This window comes from Henckelia pumila, chromosome 3 (genome assembly GCF_033568475.1).
Source record: "Henckelia pumila isolate YLH828 chromosome 3, ASM3356847v2, whole genome shotgun sequence".
Lineage (NCBI taxonomy): Eukaryota > Viridiplantae > Streptophyta > Magnoliopsida > Lamiales > Gesneriaceae > Henckelia > Henckelia pumila.
In genome coordinates, this window is record NC_133122.1 from 77,624,527 (window position 1) to 77,643,952 (window position 19,426).

The 19,426-nt window shown below is 40.4% G+C and overlaps 1 protein-coding gene across 1 annotated transcript; it reads right to left on the reverse strand.

The window, feature by feature from the left end:
- Positions 1-2,133: 2,133 nt before the first annotated feature.
- On the reverse strand, positions 2,134-2,556 carry LOC140889068 (uncharacterized). The gene has a single exon (XM_073296769.1). It carries the CDS (start codon positions 2,554-2,556, stop codon positions 2,134-2,136), a length of 423 nt encoding a protein of 140 aa, XP_073152870.1.
- Between the last annotated feature and the right edge of the window lie 16,870 nt (positions 2,557-19,426).

Genomic DNA, 19,426 nt, shown 5'->3' on the forward strand with positions numbered 1-19,426 from the left:
TTGACTCTCATCATCATCTCCTATGTCATAATCATCCTCATACTCACCTCTCATTGTTCTATGCCTAGTTTTAGTCCCACTAGTACTAATTTTCAACTTACTCATCTTCTCATGTAATGGTTCTAATTCAACCCTCATCACCCTAGTCATATGACCAATCAATGCCTTCATTAGAATCTTGGAAAATCCTTGGTTCGAACCATCCCCCACTTCATTACCATATTTTCTATCAGTCATTGTACCAGTAATAAAATGTTAGAAATAAAAATATTACTCGCCCAAATTCTCACTAGTCACTCCAAAGAAAATCACTCATACTCTTTTTTTTTCTCTCCACAAATACATCACATTCACTCCAAAAAAGAACTCTCCACTCAAGTATTTTCACTCAAATTGATAATTCACTATATGGGTACGCTTAGACTTTTATAGCTTGTGTGCATCAAACTCATAAGTTCAAACTTATAAGCAATTGCAGACCGACTCACGTGGATCACACAAAAACAAATGATATAGAGTATCCAAATAGGACTCAAGAAAAAGGAGATATTTTCTGTCAATATGGACACAAAAATTTTGAACACAATAGATATATATATTTTAATTTTTGGTCTTCTCCTTTTTTTTACCGATTTTTTTTGTTCACTCTCCTTTTTTCATTTTTTTTGGACCGATTTCTTTCTTTCTTTCTTCTATGACTATAACGAGATCACATAATTTCTAGAAACGAAAAACAAAAGAAAACTCAAGTGTTGAGGTATTTTCGCTCGCAAGCGTACGGTGCCACATTTTAATATAGAAAATAAATCCAGGTCGATCCCACAAAAAATAAATTAAATGATATTATATGTAGTGACCGCACCGTGATCACCTATTGATCAGAAGTTTAAGAATGAAATAATCTTAGTTAAATCAAACTAGATTCTTAGTATCAACATAACCAGTTATAATACAATCACAAGATTACTATATCACTAATCATCATCTAAAAGCCTTAACTAAGCTAATAGATACTCCCAAACTATTTATAAAAACTTGGATTATACCTTCGTCTGTCCTTAGCCCGTTGTTGTTGATTGCCCCAGAACATGGGCACAACTTCTCTACGACTACAGAGACACCTCGCCAAGGCCCGTACCTCGACAAATAAAGGCTGGAATCCAATAATCCACCCAAGAACAAGAGGGAAAAGTTGTGAATTGGCAAAGAAAATGGGATTCTAGATGACCTATTTATAGGCACAGATCGGACGTTCCAATATTTGCATGTTGGCCACATCCCGAATGGCCACGATCGGAAGCTCCGATCTCAACTTTGGCCGTTCCAATCTCATGCATGCATCTACGTGTTCAAACATCAACGACACATCACAAGTGCGCATGACCTAACTCGATATGAAGTTCCGATCTCCACTTTGGACATTCTGATCTAGCTTTCGAATACCATTGACATTCAAAACTTTTCCAAGTCCCACTTCAATCATTTGACCATTTCTAACGTCATGAAGTCGATTTCTTGTTCCGATTGATCAAATTAAAATCACTAAATAAGTTTAACCATTAAATCTTGTAAAATGGGACTGGGTTACTACATTCTCCCCCACTTAAGATATTTCGTCCTCGAAATTAATAAGTAAACGAAACTCAATAGTGAACAAAACATCCTTTATTACCACTGAATATTTTACAAGATACATTACTTAAAACAAAATTACAGTCAAAATAACTCAAGATGTTCCAAACGCATGCGATTCTCTAGTTCTCAAGTGGCTTCCTCAGTGCCTTGACTGTGATGTCCTACTGTATCAAGACGAGTCTTTTCAGCGTGCTTTTGTCCTCACTCACACGTACCTTGGAAAACTTCCCAGGGGTCACCCATCGTAAAATTGTCCCAATTCAAGAACGCTTAACTTTGGAGTTCTTATGTGATGAGCTCCCAAAAAAAGATGCACCTTCTTGATATGAGTTGTGCATATTAAATATTTTGTACCTCTCATTCCGGTGTGGGATAGTTTCATCATGTCACCCGTCGCCTATATATTCTTTTTTTGGTAGGGTTTTCATCTTTCAGGTATTAACCACCCATGTTGCGGACCATGTACCTCCCTAGGACTTTTTGGCTTCGGATGTCACATCAATGCTGCCGCTGAACTAGAACAAGAGGAATGATCTTGTTTCGCAACACCTTATCTTTATGATCTAGAATACGCAAAGGTCTCTCCGCATACGTCAAGTCTGTATCCAGCTGTACCTTAAACGGCTGTAAGATGTGTGACTCATATGCTACATACCTTCGTAATAGTGATACATGAAATACATCATGGATACTAGATAGATACTGTGGCAAGGCAATTCTGTAAGCTAAATCTTCAATACTTTCCAAAATCTCGAATCGACCAATGAATCTCGGAGATAGCTTTCCCATAAGACCAAATCTTGATATCCTACGAAAGGGTGAAACTTTCAGGAACACTTTTTCACCAACCTGAAACTGCAAAGGTATGCTCTTGGTATTAGCATAACTGGCTTTTCGGTCCTGTGCAGTTCGAATGCCCATTTTGATCTAATCAACTATATCAACGTCCTGCTGGATTAGTTCTTGTCCTTCCGCCTATTGTTCCCAACTTATACCTGGAACAATGGAGTGGGACATCATCGTCCGTTCAACGCTTCAAATGGTGCCATACCAATAATGCGGTGACAATGGTTGTTGTATGCGAATTCAATCAATGGCAAATTATATTTTTCCAAGATGGACCAAAATTCATAGTACACGCTCATAACATATCCTCAAGAGTACGGATCGTACGCTCTTCCTGCCCATCTGTATTTGGATGATACGATGTACTCAAACTGAGAGTCCCCCAGAACCTTAAATTAAACCTGAGGTCTCTATCACTGAAAATAATCACAGATACTCTGTGGAATCGTACAATCTCCTGAATGTACAAACGAGTCATCCGATCAAAAGTGTAATCTCGGTTATGCAGAAGGAAATGCACTGACTTGGTGACTCGATCCACCACAACCCAGATAGCATCACAATTTTTTGAAGACACTAGCAAATGACTCACAAAGTCCATCGTGATAAACTCTCATTACCAATCCGGAATCGTCATACTATGAAGCAATCCTCCAGGTCGTTGATTTTTTGCCTTAACCTATTGACATACCAAATATCTAGAAACATATTGTTAAAAACTACGCTTCAATCCTTTCCACCAGAACCGAGTGTGAAAATGTTTGTACATCTTATTGCTCCCCGGGTAAACATTCAACTAGGTACGTCCTCAGGTACCACAATACGGCCGGATAAGCACAGAAAACCATCTGACTCGTAACGAAATATAGAAGTATTTTCACTGTTGGCTAGCCTAGCCAATCGCTGAGTCTTTGGGTCAGACATCTGAGCATCACGACGGATTTGTTTCTTACTTTTTATTTAATTCTGAATTTATGTTGAATTTTCTGAACATGTTTTGTTTTATTCAGAATTTTATTATGAATTAATTTTTTAGAGTCTAGAGGTCGGATGGAACCTGGTGTAGACACTTTCATGAATTTTTGATTTTATTGAATTGAGTTTTTTCTAGATTAATTGTTTTTTTTCTAGAATTGATTGTCTTTTCAATTATCTGATCAATAATTGATTTGTAATATTTATTTGAAATCTGGCACTCGGGAGAGGAGATTTTGAATAGGACCATTAGAAAATACACTGTTAATTATTTATACAGCTCGGGAGAGTATATAATTTTAACAGAGCTTTTTAAAGAGAACATTGTTTTGAATTGATCATTGCAAGTAGATTCTTAATAGGGACATTGGAATTGAATTGTAGTTGATATATTTTATTCGGCACTCGGGAGAGGGAATAATACACTTAAGTGTTCTTGGCTATTAATTGATTGAAACTCATGAAGATTAATTAATTAGGATTGATTGTTGTTGAAAGCAGGTGAAATCTAAACCTCTAGACCATTTTTCTTTGATTGATTATTTCTGAAAGTTGTGTGTGTGCTATAAAATCATCTGCTTATTTTTATTTTTCTGCAAAATTCTGAGTTATTAATTCTCTAGATAAAGTTTGGACTATTTTAATTACAAACACTGAATATTTTTATTTTACTCCCAGTGGGATCGATATCTGATTTTATCACTATATTAAAACTTAACACTCGTACGCTTGCGAGGAATTTTCACAACAAGTTTTTGGCGCCGTTGCTAGGGAGTAAATTTTGATTATTTTTTAGTCTTGTTACCAATTATTCTAAGTTTTAATTTAGAGTTTTTTTTATTATTTTAAGTTACTAATTGATTTCTTCTTAATTTTAATTGCAGTTTATGCGATGATCTCAAAGTGCGAATTCTTTACTTTTTGATCCGGAGATCGAGCGCACTGCACATGCTTTGAGAAGAATTAGAAGAGAAGAAATCAATAACATGGCTGAAGAAGAAGAAGCACAACAACCTCCCTTGAAGCCAATTAGAGATCACTTCAGACCGACGATCCAGGTTCACTATTCTGGAATCGCTCGAGGGACCATTAACGCCAAAAATTTTGAACTGAAGCCGGCGTTAATCAACATGGTGCAATCAAACCAATTTAATGGGAGCGCCACTGCTGATCCTCACCTACACCTACGCACTTTCTTGGAGATAACCTATACGGTAAAAATTAATGGTGTTCTTGAAGATCTTATTCGTTTATGCTTGTTTCCTTTTTCTCTCAGGGATCAAGGAAGAAGTTGGTTACAGTCACTGCCTTTAGGGAGCATTACTACTTGGGAGGGTATGGCAGAAAAATTTATTGCAAAATATTTTCCTCCTGCCAAATCCACCCAGTTGAAGATAGAAATCAGCACTTTCAGGAAGATGGACATTGTAGTAACCCGTATCCAGAATTGACGATTTATGAGTATATTAATCGTGTAATCATGTTTAGATTAAGTAAAACATGATTAAGGAAATTCCAAATGGGTTAACGGAGTCCAGAAATGGATTCAGGACACTCGAAAATAGCCGGGAAGGTCCCAAGGGTTTGGATGGTTTGGAAGCTCCGAACCAAGTCAGGAGGCTCCGAACTGGATCGGAGGATCCGAACTCAGGATCGGAGGCTCCGAAGTGGATCGGAAGCTCCGTCGATAAAATCGGACGCTTCGATCGGGACCAGGGCACGTGTCACCGCTGACGTCAGCAAAGTGACGTCATGGCTGACGTAATATTGGGCGATCGGACGCAACGAAGATGGGATCGGAGGATCCGATCGTGTTCGGACGTTCCGAACCGGGTTCGAAGGCTCCGAACTCCGTCTATAAATAGGGGGCCGAGATTTCATTTTCAAGTGCACCTTTCCCTCTCTTCTCTCTGATTCCTAAGCCTTCTAACCCAGATCTAGGGAGTTCTAGGCATCCTATTGGGAATCCGAAAGTGGCATAGCGATCCCGACGTCGAGTCGGAGATGTGCCTATGTTTTGAGACAAATGTCATCAGCGGGCTGATGATGGACGCAGGTATAACTATGGTCTCCTTAAATTATTTAGGAGTATGCAATAGCTTAGTTAAGGCTTTTAGAGCTTAAATATTGATGCATGGGTATTTGCATTGTAGAGCTGATATAGGTTGGAAACCTAGAGCGGGACTACTAGGAACTGCCTGTAGTAAGGTACGTAAGTACAGACTGAGATAGCCAGCGGGTTTTTCATGCTTATATGTTGCATTTGTATGTCATATTATTATGCAGCATGTGCATATCATATTGTGTTTGTCCATCTTGTGAGATGAGCCATGTAGGGCCGCTCAGCCCTGTCTGGACGGTTGATGTCTAGGGCCCAGTGACTGACGAGTCATGGGTGGCTAGCATCGGGAGACACGGTCCACGTCCTATAGGAATGAGCAGTGTGCACAGGGTTTGCTCCCCGGGTTATACCACTCATGTCCTAGGCGCCATTACTGAGCAGTTATATACAGTTATCCCAGATATGGATACCCTATCATTTGCATGCATCATATTTGTATGTTTTACCCTGTGCTTTCTTATTGAGCTTAGAGCTCACGTCCAGTCTTTTCTGTGTATCTGGACACCCCATTCGACGGGGCAGGTGTAGATACAGGATTGAGCACCAGGAGCTCGGAGTAGCCAGTGACCAGTGAAGATAGCAGGATTAGCTGTAGGTTTTGCCTTTAGGTCATTCATTCGATTGGGTTGTATAAATCGAATTGTTTTAACCGGTTGTATTCTGCCGGTCTGTTTTTATTTAAGTATTCCACAGCAATTTATTTAATGCATGTTTAATTATGCTCTTAACCCTGATTAGCTAGTGGATCCGGGTAGGGTCACTACATTTATTGGTATCAAAGCATATGCATGCAAGAGACTTGGGATATAGTAAGGAAACTTTTGGGTTATCCTTATAGGATGGATGAGACCTTGGAAGAAGTGATGATGCGACAATTAGTTTGCCCAGAGACTATCATCATCGACAGGATTTCTAAAGATTTGGCTTATGGGATTCCAACAAGTGCGGATAGGAACGAGGAATCGTGCCCAAGTTTTCTAGATTTCTACTCATGTGGATCCTAGTTTTGGATCGAGTACCGGATGCCAGACGCAGTGGCAGAGAATTGGATGGGATGACTTGATGCTTGAATCTGTATCGTTCATACCATGATAACACTACTTTGAAGATTCTCCAATTGTAGATGGAGAGATTGTCAGATAGACCTTCACCAGAGAATGCCTCGAGTGCCTAAAGCATGACAGGTTTCGAGCGTGAGGTCTTTAACCTCATGCAGAACATGGTTTTGCCGGTATGCTGATATCGATACTTTCGGTAGGCACACGGGAAACTTCATGTTTAGAAGCATGATTTGGTTACAAGAAGAACACTGATGGTAGATCGTGAGCAGAAGGGGTCGACTGACATGCACTGATGCAGAACATAGCTGGTTAGCTATCACGAGCCATTTCTCCGGAGTTCTTCGTAGGAGGACATGTAGAGAGACTTGGTCGGGAGTATGCTTGTATCGATGCGTGTGTCGATTAGAAGCTTCATGCTCATGAAACGAAGACTAGTACGATGATTTAAATACTGTATTGATGTATTTGTAAACAGTATTTCAGTTGTAATGAATCATCATACTTTGGTTGTATCATTTCAAGTTCGATTGTACATTTCATTGAATTTTGAATACTGTATATATTACATAAGATTGTAATAAAGAGAATTGTACATAACTTGAAATAAATGATACATGTTTTATTTATATAGCAATTCATGATTGTGTGGAAGTTTGGATTGGGTTTAGTTGATTAACGTTCAACTATTGTAGCTCATGGGATTTGAGTGGGCCGACTGTGACAGTGTGACTTGCGGTTAGTCTAGGCGTTTTCCTAGGATTGACTTAGTTAGTTAGTGGACTATGTTAGTGCCAGCGATGAGTGGACTCATCTGGAGGCATTAAGGGTATTGTTCGGTTTAGAACATTTGGACTTTGTTCTAGGTTGTTTCCTTAGAATAGGCTGTCCGACCTTTGTTAGGTTGAGGCTTGTGATGATGGGTTTTCATCGGGGTACCAGGTCCAGTATATGCCGAGAGTTGTGGACTATGACCAGGACTAGACGTGATGGGGCGCGACCATATGCCAGTATGACTCTGGGAGTCTTTGTACTTCAGAGGTTATCTGGGAGCCATGTGCTTCAGGAGATGGAGGTGGGAAGGCTACTCAGTCTAGGGATTTGGTGACAGTCACGACGAGGTATGACCTTGGATTAGATATCAGGTTTGATATCGATGGTTTGATATCGTCTGGTGTGCCAGAGATATAGTTTGAGCATTCTGCTGTTGGAACCAATCATGGAGGGATTTCTTGACGAGTGTGTACCTTGAGTAGATAGGTTTTAACCTTTGAATTACTGCTAGATGCATGGATCTAGTAGGTGGACGGATTTCTACCAACGATGACTAGGGGTTGTCATCAGAGTTGTGGTTAGAATTTCCTTGTGAAAGGAATTAATCCAAGATATTGGATAGAATGTTGTTTTAAGACTTAGACTCGAATAGGAGAATTAATTCATGATGATGGACTTCATCTGTGATGGTTTATACCGTATGCTAAGGATTGTATAAGCAATAATTGAGATGTGAGGGAAGCGTGGCCTATACCCATGAAACCTTGTTGATTGTCCAGGTGGGTTATCGTGGTAAGCTACCTCAGTCTTAATAGGTTGCACAATATTAAGCATGGGATATAATCAGGAGCATGTCCGGGAATGTTGGGAATCATTGGAATTCCTTAAGTATAACTTTGGACTTGACGAATCGCGATGTTCATCCTGAATGAACGAGGAAAGGATAGTGAGTCCGGTGATTGCACTAAGTACTGTCTGATATTTTCCGAGATTGAGCGTAGGATTTTCCATGGGATGGAAATGGGCTTAGTTTATCTTGATGTTTGCCTTGGGTGAACAAGACAAAAATTAGTAGTGCTAAGGTGGCACGGGATCTGTGCTAGTGACTACTAGTGGTTATTGGCTAACTCTGTCAGAGTTAGGATGATTAAGTTCAGAATACGAAGCAGCGGTTAGTAGTGCTGAAAAGGCGCAGGACTTGTGCCAAGTAAACTACTTATGTACTGTGATCTGACACCGTTTGGAAATGATTCTTTGTGGCAGTTGAGTCATAGTTATTGACCGAGCCACGTATGGTGGATGATCAGTGGTGGTCTGATCTGATAAGTGCGAGCTTAAGTAGATCGACGAATTCAATTGGTTGAGCCAATAAGGGATGATCCGGATGTAGAAATTAAGAATACTTGGGATAATATTTTGTCGAGTAAATGCTTATGGGATGAGTACTAAATACCATCTCAGAGAAATCGGAGATTTGAGTTATTTAGTCTCAATGATTGCTAGAAATGAATCTTCTGGGATTGCTGTAATCGGGAACGATTGCAAGTAGACTTGTATGATCAAGTTAGGTACTAACTTGACAGTGGATACAAGCAAAGGAGTTGGTAGTTTCCAGTATAGTGCATTGTTGTTAAGAAGGAAGCTGATATTGATCCAATCAATTGCTTAGTGATAGCAATAGGTCAGGAAAGGATCATGTTTTTGTTTCATGTGAGAGTTTTCCATTGAACAAAAATAGTGAAGATTGTTGACCGGAAATTTCGGTTAAGTGAGGGCATCTATGTGTACCGTTGTGTTTGGATCCGACGAGTAGTTGGAAATACTAATGGACATTAGCAAGGAAACATCAGTTGTCTGATTTGTGTGACATTAGCTAGGATCTGATCCTCGAGATCTAGCAGGATCTAGCAGGATTGTGTCACTAGTCTTCTAGCGTGTGATGAACGATGTCTCTGAAATGACAAAGATAGTCAAGGTTTGACTTAGCCAATGAGGTTTTCCTTTGGGATCGAAGATTTCGCAAGATCGTGACGGATCGAAATTGTTTTTTCGAGTCAGTGAGTCACATCTATGTGGATTGTTTTGTCAAGAATATTGCACGTTAGAAATAATCGATATTCGGATGTGCGTCGAGTGGCAAGTTACTTCGAGCACAAGTATTTCCCAGGATTGACTAGGGAATCGACGAATTAGTTCGTTCAGTGCTGAGACTGATGCATTCGGCAAGGGAGCGATTTGACTATTTGAATCCGTTGGGATTTGGTTCCAGGATCAGTATGTTCAACCTTGGGAGGTTGGTATGGGCTGATGGTATTATCAGAGACTTTGAGTTGAGTTATACCAGGTGCAATGACTGTCGAGTTTCGAGACGGAATAGGAAGCGTTTCCATATGTCTGTGCACTGTGGAATGTCCCAGTCGAGCATATTGGTGGGAGCTTGCCTTAGTCTTGATGTGTGTTCAGTGATTGCGAGTATGTATAACTAACCAGAGGATGTCTATCAATTGAAATTCATGAGGTGAATAACCTATGATCGAGATGATGTAGACCATCAGAGGTGTAATGACTTCTATTGCAAAGTATGTGTGACTTCGCAGGCTAATGGCTAGGAGATGACGTGGCGTCATAAATTACAAGTGATGATAGTTATCATCAAGGCATAGTGTTGAGGTTATGCTAAGAAACGTGGACAGCAGAATGTACTAGACATGATGGTTTAAGTTCCCAGTATTTCTTGGGAAGCCGGTTGTGCTTCAAGGAGAGTGGGGAGGGTAACCAGTCTAGGGAACATTGTGAGCAGTTACGTTGAAGTATTGGCTTGAGTCAACTGGATTATCTTAAAGCGAGATTCATGTTAGAATGTGTCAGCACAATGTTGGGATTAGTGTTTTCCTAACTAGAGGTGTTGAGCACCGAGAACTTTTGGAACCATTAGATGGTTAGTTTTGATTAGTGATTCAACGAATGCAGTAAAACCAGTCAGGTTATGACTTGGTCTTCGTCAGTATAAGATTTCCTTTGAGACGATGATCTTGATCAAGCGGGTATTGTATTCTTCATGGTCAGGAAGATCGTGGTCCGAGTGAAAGATGTATCAGTGTTACGATACGCTAGCGCTAGGGAAGTTTGACTGTCGACCAGTAGCGCAGTAATATTCAGTGAAAGAATATTAATGCGGTTCAGCATTAATGAAGCTTGCAGAGAATTCGACGGGAGTCTGAGTGTGTCGGAGGATATTTTGACCAGATACTCAAGCAAGGGTTTCTTGTACGTTCTCTAGGTTTTACCCTAGATTTCGAGGATGAAATCTTTTAAGGGGGGAGAATGTAGTAACCCGTATCCAGAATTGATGATTTATGAGTATATTAATCATGTAATCATGTTTAGATTAAGTAAAACATGATTAAAGAAATTCCAAATGGGTTAATGGAGTCCAGAAATGGATTCAGGACACTCAAAAATAGCCGGGAAGGTCCCAAGGGTTCGGATGGTTCGGAAGCTCCGAACCAAGTCAGGAGGCTCCGAACTGGATCGGAGGATCCGAACTCAGGATCGGAGGCTCCGAAGTGGATTGGAAGCTCCGTTGGTAAGATCGGACGCTCCGATCGGGACCAGGGCACGTGTCACCGCTGACTCAGCAAAGTGACATCATGGCTGACGTAATATTGGGCGATCGGACGCTCCGAAAATGGGATCGGAGGATCCGATCGTGTTCGAACGTTCCGAACCGGGTTCGGAGGCTTCGAACTCCGTCTATAAATAGGGGGCCGAGATTTCATTTTCAAGTGCACCTTTCCCTCTCTTCTCTCTGATTCCTAAGCCTTCTAACCCAGATCTAGGGAGTTCTAGGCATCCTATTGGGAATCCGGAAGTGGCATAGCGATCCCGACGTCGAGGCGGAGATGTGCCTAAGTTTTGAGGCAATTGTCATCAGCGGGCTGACGACGAACGCAGGTATAGCTATGGTCTTCTTAAATTATTTAGGAGTATGCAATAGCTTAGTTAAGGCTTTTAGAGCTTAAATATTGATGCATGGGTATTTGCATTGTAGAGCTGATATAGGCTGGGAACCTAGAGCGGGACTGCTAGAAACTGCCTATAGTAAGGTACGTAAGTACAGACTGAGATAGCCAACGGGTTTTTCATGCTTATATGTTTTATTTGTATGTCATATTATTATGCAGCATGTGCATATCATATTGTGCCTGTCCATCTTGTGAGATGAGCCATGTAGGGCCACTCAGCCCTGTCTGGACGGTTGATGTCTAGGGCCCAGTGACTGACAGGTCATGGGTGGCTAGCATCGGGGGACATGGTCCACGTCCTATAGGAATGAGCAGTGTACACAGGGTTTGCTCCCCGGGTTGTACCACTCATGTCCTAGGCGCCATTACTGAGCAGTTATATACAGTTATCCCAGATATGGATACCCTATCATTTGCATGCATCATATTTGTATGTTTTACCCAGTGCTTTCGTATTGAGCTTAGATCTCGCGTCCAGTTTTTCTGTGTATCTGGACACCCTATTCGACGGGGCAGGTGTAGGTACAGGATTGAGCACCAGGAGCTCGGAGTAGCCAGTGACCAGTGAAGACAGTAGGATTAGCTGTAGGTTTTGCCTTTAGGTCATTCATTCGATTGGGTTGTATAAATCAAATTGTTTTAACCGGTTGTATTCTGCCGGTCTGTTTTTATTTAAGTCTTCCGCAGCGATTTATTTAATGCATGTTTAATTATGCTCTTAACTCTGATTAGCTAGTGGATCTGGGTAGGGTCACTACAGACATTGAACAGCTCTACGAGGCGTGGGAAAGGTACAAAAAATTACTTAGACGTTGTCCTAACCACAATTTTGCAGATTGGGAACAAATCGAGTGGTTTTACAATGGACTGAATGTGCCTACGAGGATGAATGTGGATTCTGCGGCTGGAGGTACTATTTTTGCAAAGGACCATGTACAGGCCTACGAGATGCTGGAACAGATGACGGTCAATAGCTTTCAATGGCCATCTGAGCATTTGGGAGTAAAGACGCCAGCTGGATTGTATTCAGTGGATCCTCTCACATCCATCACTGCTCAATTATCTGCACTGACTACACAGGTAGCTTCTTTGAATAAGATTCATGTTGCAGATTCAACTGGAGTTGAAGGATCATATACCCCAAAAGAAGTTAATTATATCAATCCTAATGGCTACCGAGGTTATGTAGCTTACAGAGGTAACCCTGTCCCTAATACTTACGATCCTAGCTTGCGAAATCATGAAAATTTTTCTTATGCTAACAACAAAAATGTGTTGAATCCTCTGTGGTTCAATAAAAACAAGGAGGAGGGTAAGCCTTCTTTGGAAGATGTGGTTAGTACCTTTGTGCAGGAATCAGGTAAGAGGATGGCGAGAACTGAGTCTCGTCTCGACAGCTTGGAGATGCACATGGCCAACATGGGTGCTGTATTGCAATCCATGGAGACTAGCATTGGGCGTTTGGCAAATGCCTTGAAGGATAACAACAGAGGCCAGTTTCCGAGCAACACTGAGGTAAATCCCAAGGATCAGTGCAATTCCATAGAGTTGGGGAGTAGGAAAGAAGTTGGAGTTCAAGAACTTGCTGTTGAAGAGAAAAAATTTGAGAAGAAAGTAAAAGAGAAGGATCCTGAACCTGACCCGAAACCGATGTACAAGCCGCCACTCCCCTACCCACAAAGTTTCAAGAAGAAGGCGTTGGATGAGCAGTTCTCCAAGTTCTTGGAAATTTTCAAGAAAATTCACATCAACATCCCCTTTGCTAAAGCTTTGGAGCAAATGCCAAACTATGCGAAGTTCATCAAGAAGGTGATGTCCAAGAAGAGGAGGCTGCTAGAGAACGAGGTGGTCAATCTGACAGAAGAGTGCAGTGTGTTGCTTCAAAAGAAAATGCCACAAAAGCTTAAGGATCCAGGGATTTTTACTATTCCTTGTTCTATTGGCGGTTCTCATTTTACTACTACACAATGTGATTTAGGGGCCAGTATTAATTTAATGTCATTATCTATTTACAGGGCCTTGGAGTTGGGAGATATGAAATCGACTAAGATTTCATTGCAATTGGCGGATCGGAGCATTACTTATCCCCGAGGAATTGTTGAAGATGTTCTAGTCAAGGTGGATAAATTCATCTTCCCAGCAGATTTTGTGATCTTGGATATTGAAGCGGATCATGGTGATCCGCTGATTTTTGGAAGACCATTCTTGGCCACGGCAGATGCCAAAATTGAAGTGAATAAGGGGGAATTGTCGATGGGTGTGGAGTGCGAACGAGTGATTTTCAATTTATTCACAAAAGCACCTAATCCACCCGTCGAAGAATTGTGTTTAATTGAGCCAGTTGAGAAGTTGGAAGCGCCTAATTTACCAACAAAGAAAGCCACGAAGAACAAGAAAGCGAAATTTAAAAGGCAGTTCGTGGAATTTATTTGGCGAGTAAAAGAGAAAGGGAAGATCTAACACCGGTGAAAGTCGGGCTGACGACTTTAAACCAAGCGCTACTTGGGAGGCAACCCAAGCATTTTATTTTATTTACTTTTATTTTCAGTTTAATTAATTTTTGTTATTTAATTTTTTTATCATTTTATTATCAAATTTTGAAGCTTAATTTTTCTTAATTTTCAAAATTTTTCAGGCTCCAGAAATTTCATTTTCGAGCAGACGGCGCAACCGCCCCATTAATCTGAGCGCCCGCGCCATACCCTGAAGAAATTTGCGAGCAATAGGCGCGCCCGCGCCACACATCTCAAGCGCCCGCGCACCCTCTTCGGTAGAAGGCTCAAACAAGAGATCCCCATCTGCGCTTATTTATGCGCAATCGCGCTGTCATTCGGCGCCAGATATTGCGCAAACAAAGATCCCAACCACGCAAGAACAAGAGCAAACGCGCTTCCATTCCGTGCTAACCAAGCGCAAAAAACCACCCTCATCAGCGCCCCTTGAAGCGCAATCGTGCAAGTCTTCCGCACAAAAATTAAGCGCAAACAAATCACCATTTGAAAGAGTGGGTGCCCAGTGAGCCAACTTGTGGCTAAAGGCTTTGATGACTCTTTGTATAAACAATCTTTTGTTTAATATAATTTACACTTTTATTAATGGCAATGACTTTATCTTTCTTCATATTGTTATATTGTGATATACTATTGTTGTTTTGATAAAGACCTTGAATATACTATAGTGTATGTAAGATGTGGTAGAACATGGGGATGTCTATCATGAAACACATCTTATAGTCACTGTATATTCTAAACTGTTCCTAGTCGATTGAGCCGTCCGATAATAAGGATAAGGATCGCTCGAGTGTGAGACTAGCATTTGCGATGCAGAGTACCACGTTTCATTGGTAGGGAACATAGAGATGTTCGAAGCATGCAAATGGATATTCATATGATGAATGATCGAATTACCCTATCCGGACTTTCCAAGTGGTTATCACTTATCGAGTGGATATAGTCCGCGGTTTTGGTTGTACACCATTAGTCCTTACTACTTGAGACATCATTGAGATTCTATATGCTAGTACTATGCTTTGACTCGTTTACCGACTCTATTGGGGTCATCAGGTGTCGGGATTGGGTACAGTTACAACACATGTAGGAGTCGATGCTTTGTTGTCAAGGATTCACCACATACTTGCGAGTGTGGATATCCTATGCGATCTGAGGAGATATTAGTGTGACGAATCTCTGGCCAGAGTACATGATGTGATTTAAGAAATGGTTTCTTAGTAGCACATGCGATGTCACTATTTGATCTTCAAGATGCATTGCATAGTTATCGAATCTCAAGCGACTCTCGATATACCAATGGTTGTTGATTCGATCGGGATATATGGATGAAGGGACCGTACTGTACGCTAACCAAAATCTACTGGTTCTTGTAGGCACTATCAGTGATACCTAGGGAATCATGGGGCGATGTTGCTAGGCGCTCATACCATGATTCGATGGGCAAGTCGGAAATTGTTGTTCCGAGTCACAAGGAGTTGTGAGCCCACGGCTAGCTGTATCCCTGAACCATTGAGGGTCACACAGTGTAATGGATTTTTAATCCCCGTTGAGATAGTTAAATTTAAAGAGTTAAATTTAATGAACGAAGAAGTTGGACTTCTTATTTAAGAGTAGAGGAGTGAGATTTCCTAAAATGACATAGTGATGGGCATTTTTGGAAATCACTGAATTCGGATTCAGAAAAATTTATCTTGACTTTAAAAGGTGCAAAAATGGTTTCTGTGCACATTGGTAAAATCGGTTTATCAATCGGAGTCACGATGAATTTTATATTAATTTCTGAACATGCGGGCTTTGCTTGTCGGGCCTGAACTTATGACTAATGGGCCCTAAGCTGTTAGTGGCCTACATTATAAATAAGTTATTGCAGTACAGAAATTACACAAAACAAGGCACAAAATTTTCGAAAACCCTAAGCTATTTTTCTTAAAGTGGCCGCCCCCTCTCCCTCTCTCTACTCGAGAAAAATTCCAGCCTGTGATTTTGAATTACAGTCTGGTTTAACGGATCAAATTTGTTAACTCTCTTCGTAGAAAACTTCTGATAGATTTTCTAGTGCAATCTATCAGAGGGATTAAATCTCTATTCGTGGACCTGATAGAAGAACTGTTCGTCCATCGGTTCCAGGGAGATACAACAAGAGCAGAGAAATCTGTTGGTGTCCAGAATCTCGATTCGAGATTAAAGGTAAAAATTATATAATCGTTATTTGAATTTTTACACACACAATTTAATCGTAAAGATGTGATACCCAATATGGAATCGTTCCAGATAATAAAATTTTAAACTTCCGCTACACAGGGTATCAATCTTGTTTGATCTGAACGCCGCGTTCTACAACAGTGGTATCAGAGCCAGGTTGCTCAGATCAAGCGATTAAATAAATCGATTGTACAAAAAAAATTTTTTTAAGCCTAGGTTTTTGAAACAAAATAAATATTTTAAAATAAAAATATTTTTTTTCGGGCAAAAAACCGGGCAGCGATTGGATCGCTGCCCGGGAGGGGCAGCGATGGTCGCTGCCCCGGGCAGCGCACGGCGCTGCCCTGCGCAGCGCTGGGCGCTGCACAGGGCGGCGCACGGCACTGCCCGGCGCAGCGCTGGGCGCTGCGCAGGGCAGCGCTCGGAGCTGCCCGGCCCGGGAACGTCCCTGGCGGCCCGCGGGAAAAATTATTTTTAATTTTAAATTAAATTTTAATATGTTAAAATTCTATTTTTGGTCCGATCGAAAATTGTTTTGATTGGTCCACGAGGCGTCGGATCGAATTGTTCGAGTCCGAAAATTTTAAAATTGATTTTTGGATAAATTTGAATTTTTGGAAAATTTTAATATTTTATCCTTTAATTGAATTTTGAAATTAATTAATTTTTGGTACAATTGATGATAAGATATGATCTTATGGATATATTGAGTAAAATATGATTTTATGTATAAAATTGGATTTTATAGATAAAATATGATTTTATTTGATAAAAAGATAAAATATGATTTTATATGTAAAATAAGATTTTATGTATGAGATATGATTTTATCTTTTTAAATTTAAATTTCCATTGCATGTTATCCAATAAATTAATTTTGAATTAAATATTATTGGATAAGGATGATCGATTGCCATGACCAATTTTGTAGGTGTATGTTAGGAATTTACATTTGTTTTATTGTTGTTGGTTTTTTTAATGGGCCTGGTTTATGGCCCAATATGAATGTCATATGTAATAAAAGTGGGCTTGGTTTATGGCCCGTTCCCACCCCTTAAAAATGTATCCCCTACTTGTAATTTTTATTTATTGTAAATACATTAGATTTAGTGGGAGATCAAGATTTGAAGATGGAGGTGGGCCCAGCAGACAATAAAGACAGAAGAAATGTAAATTGGAAGCAAATGTAATAGGATTGCATTGCATACTGCATATTACCTAGGATTGGACTAAGACTCGTGATTGGCAACCACGGGTTGATTAGAAATGGAATCGATCATCCTATATAATATGTGATATTATGGTTGTATGCATGTTTTATACTAAATTGTGTGAATCCGACAAGCATACAAAATTTTAAAAATGATGAGACAAATTTTTATAATTAAAAATCCCTCATTTTAAATATGATTTAAAATTGATATCAAGATAAATAAAGGAAATTTAAATTTGTTTAAATGTTCCTACCTTCCATCAACGATCAATGTATGAGATGCTACCCGCGGATACGGTCCGGCTCATATTATTGGGGGGGCCCGTTCGTCGGAAAACTGTACATTGGATCGACACATGTTGTAAGTTGGGTGGAACTCCCATGGGATCGGCTCATATTATTGGGGGATCCACGTGGCGACCGTCCATCACAACTTAATATTGATGGGTCATCTTGACATGTCACAATAATCGGCGTCATATTATTGGGCCCTTATTGGACATGAGGTAAAAAACGTGGAGGTTGCTTTGGAAGCAATTGGGCTCTACCTTTTGAAAATTATGGTTGGCTGATATTATTCGGGACTATAAGTTTGTCAATTGGACTCCATGTTCTCACTAAGGAAAACAGTTTCCCGTTTTCACTAGAGGGTAGTGAAATCGTTAAAATAGTGGGAGTGAGATTCATAAAATAAATTTCGCCTATTTTATGTCTTAGTAAATTGCTTAAACAATCACTGATATTTGTCTGTTTCTTTTCAGTATTTCATACAATGAATTCGCGTAATCCACTTTTCTCGATCCTCGAACAAAATAAGTTGACTGGCGCAAACTATACGGAATGGTTCCGTAAGTTGAAGATTGTCTTGACTTCGGAGAAGATGCTCTACGTGTTAGAGAAATCTCCTCCGAAGGAAGCACCAGCTGACGTAAGTCCGGAGGAGTTAGCCAAACTTGATACATGGTGGGACCATGATATCAAGACCAAATGCTATATGCAAGCCTCGATGTCTGATGAACTCCAGAGGCGATTTGAGGACACCGTGAATGCTGCTGACATTCACGTTCAACTCAAGGAACTTTTTGGGGCTCAATCGAGGGCTGAAAGGTTCGCTACTGTAAAGGAGCTAATGACGTGTCGCATGCGTGAAGGGACTTCGGTCCGTGATCATGGGGTACGAGTGATTTGGCTCATACAGAAGTTGGTAACCCTTGATTTGGTGTTGGAGCATGAACTCAACGTGGACTTACTACTTCTGTCTCTTCCTTCTTCGTTTGACGGATTTGTGGTAAATTTCAATATGAACAAGATAGAGGCCTCCCTTGAAGAGATGGTCAATATGCTTGTGACATATGAATCCACATTAAAGAAGGATAAACCGGCTTTCTTGGTGGGCTCCTCTTCTTCTGCTAAGAAGGGGCCAAGTACGAAGGGTAAGAAACGTTCTGCCCCACCCAAGAAAGTCGAACCCGAGAAGAAGTACAAGACAAAGGCTTCAAACATGGAAAAATCCAAGGATGTTTGCCATTACTGCAAGAAGCCCGGTCATTGGAAGCGTAACTGCAAGGAATATCTAGAGCAGTTGGGAACTGCAAAGGGTATGTTCTATATTGAAATAAATGTTTCACTTAATACTACTTCTTGGGTATTGGATACCGGATGTGGATCTCACATTTGCAATGATTTGCAGGTGATGACAAGAAGTCGCAGGCTTAGGATGGGTGAGACCCAGCTGAGGCTCGGAAATGGTTCCAGAGTTGAAGCAAAAGCCGTGGGAGATGTTTATTTAATTTTGCAGAACGGTTTTAAGTTACTTTTAAGAGATGTTTTATTTGTTTCAGATTTAATTAAAAACATTATTTCTGTTTCTATGCTTGATAGAGATGGTTATTCTTGCAATTTTGTGAATGGGATTTGCAATATTTACAAGAATGAATGTTTAATTGGAAATGGACAACTTGAAAACGATCTATACAACTTAAAACTAAAAGACGTTCCAATAAATTATGTTGATAAACCGGCAACAACAAACAAAAGGAAAATCGATAGCCAAAACCCGGCAAACC

Excerpts from the sequence above, each read along its gene's own strand:
- LOC140889068 (XM_073296769.1), bottom strand. The coding sequence starts at position 2,556 with ATGGGCATTCGAACTGCACAGGACCGAAAAGCCAGTTATGCTAATACC.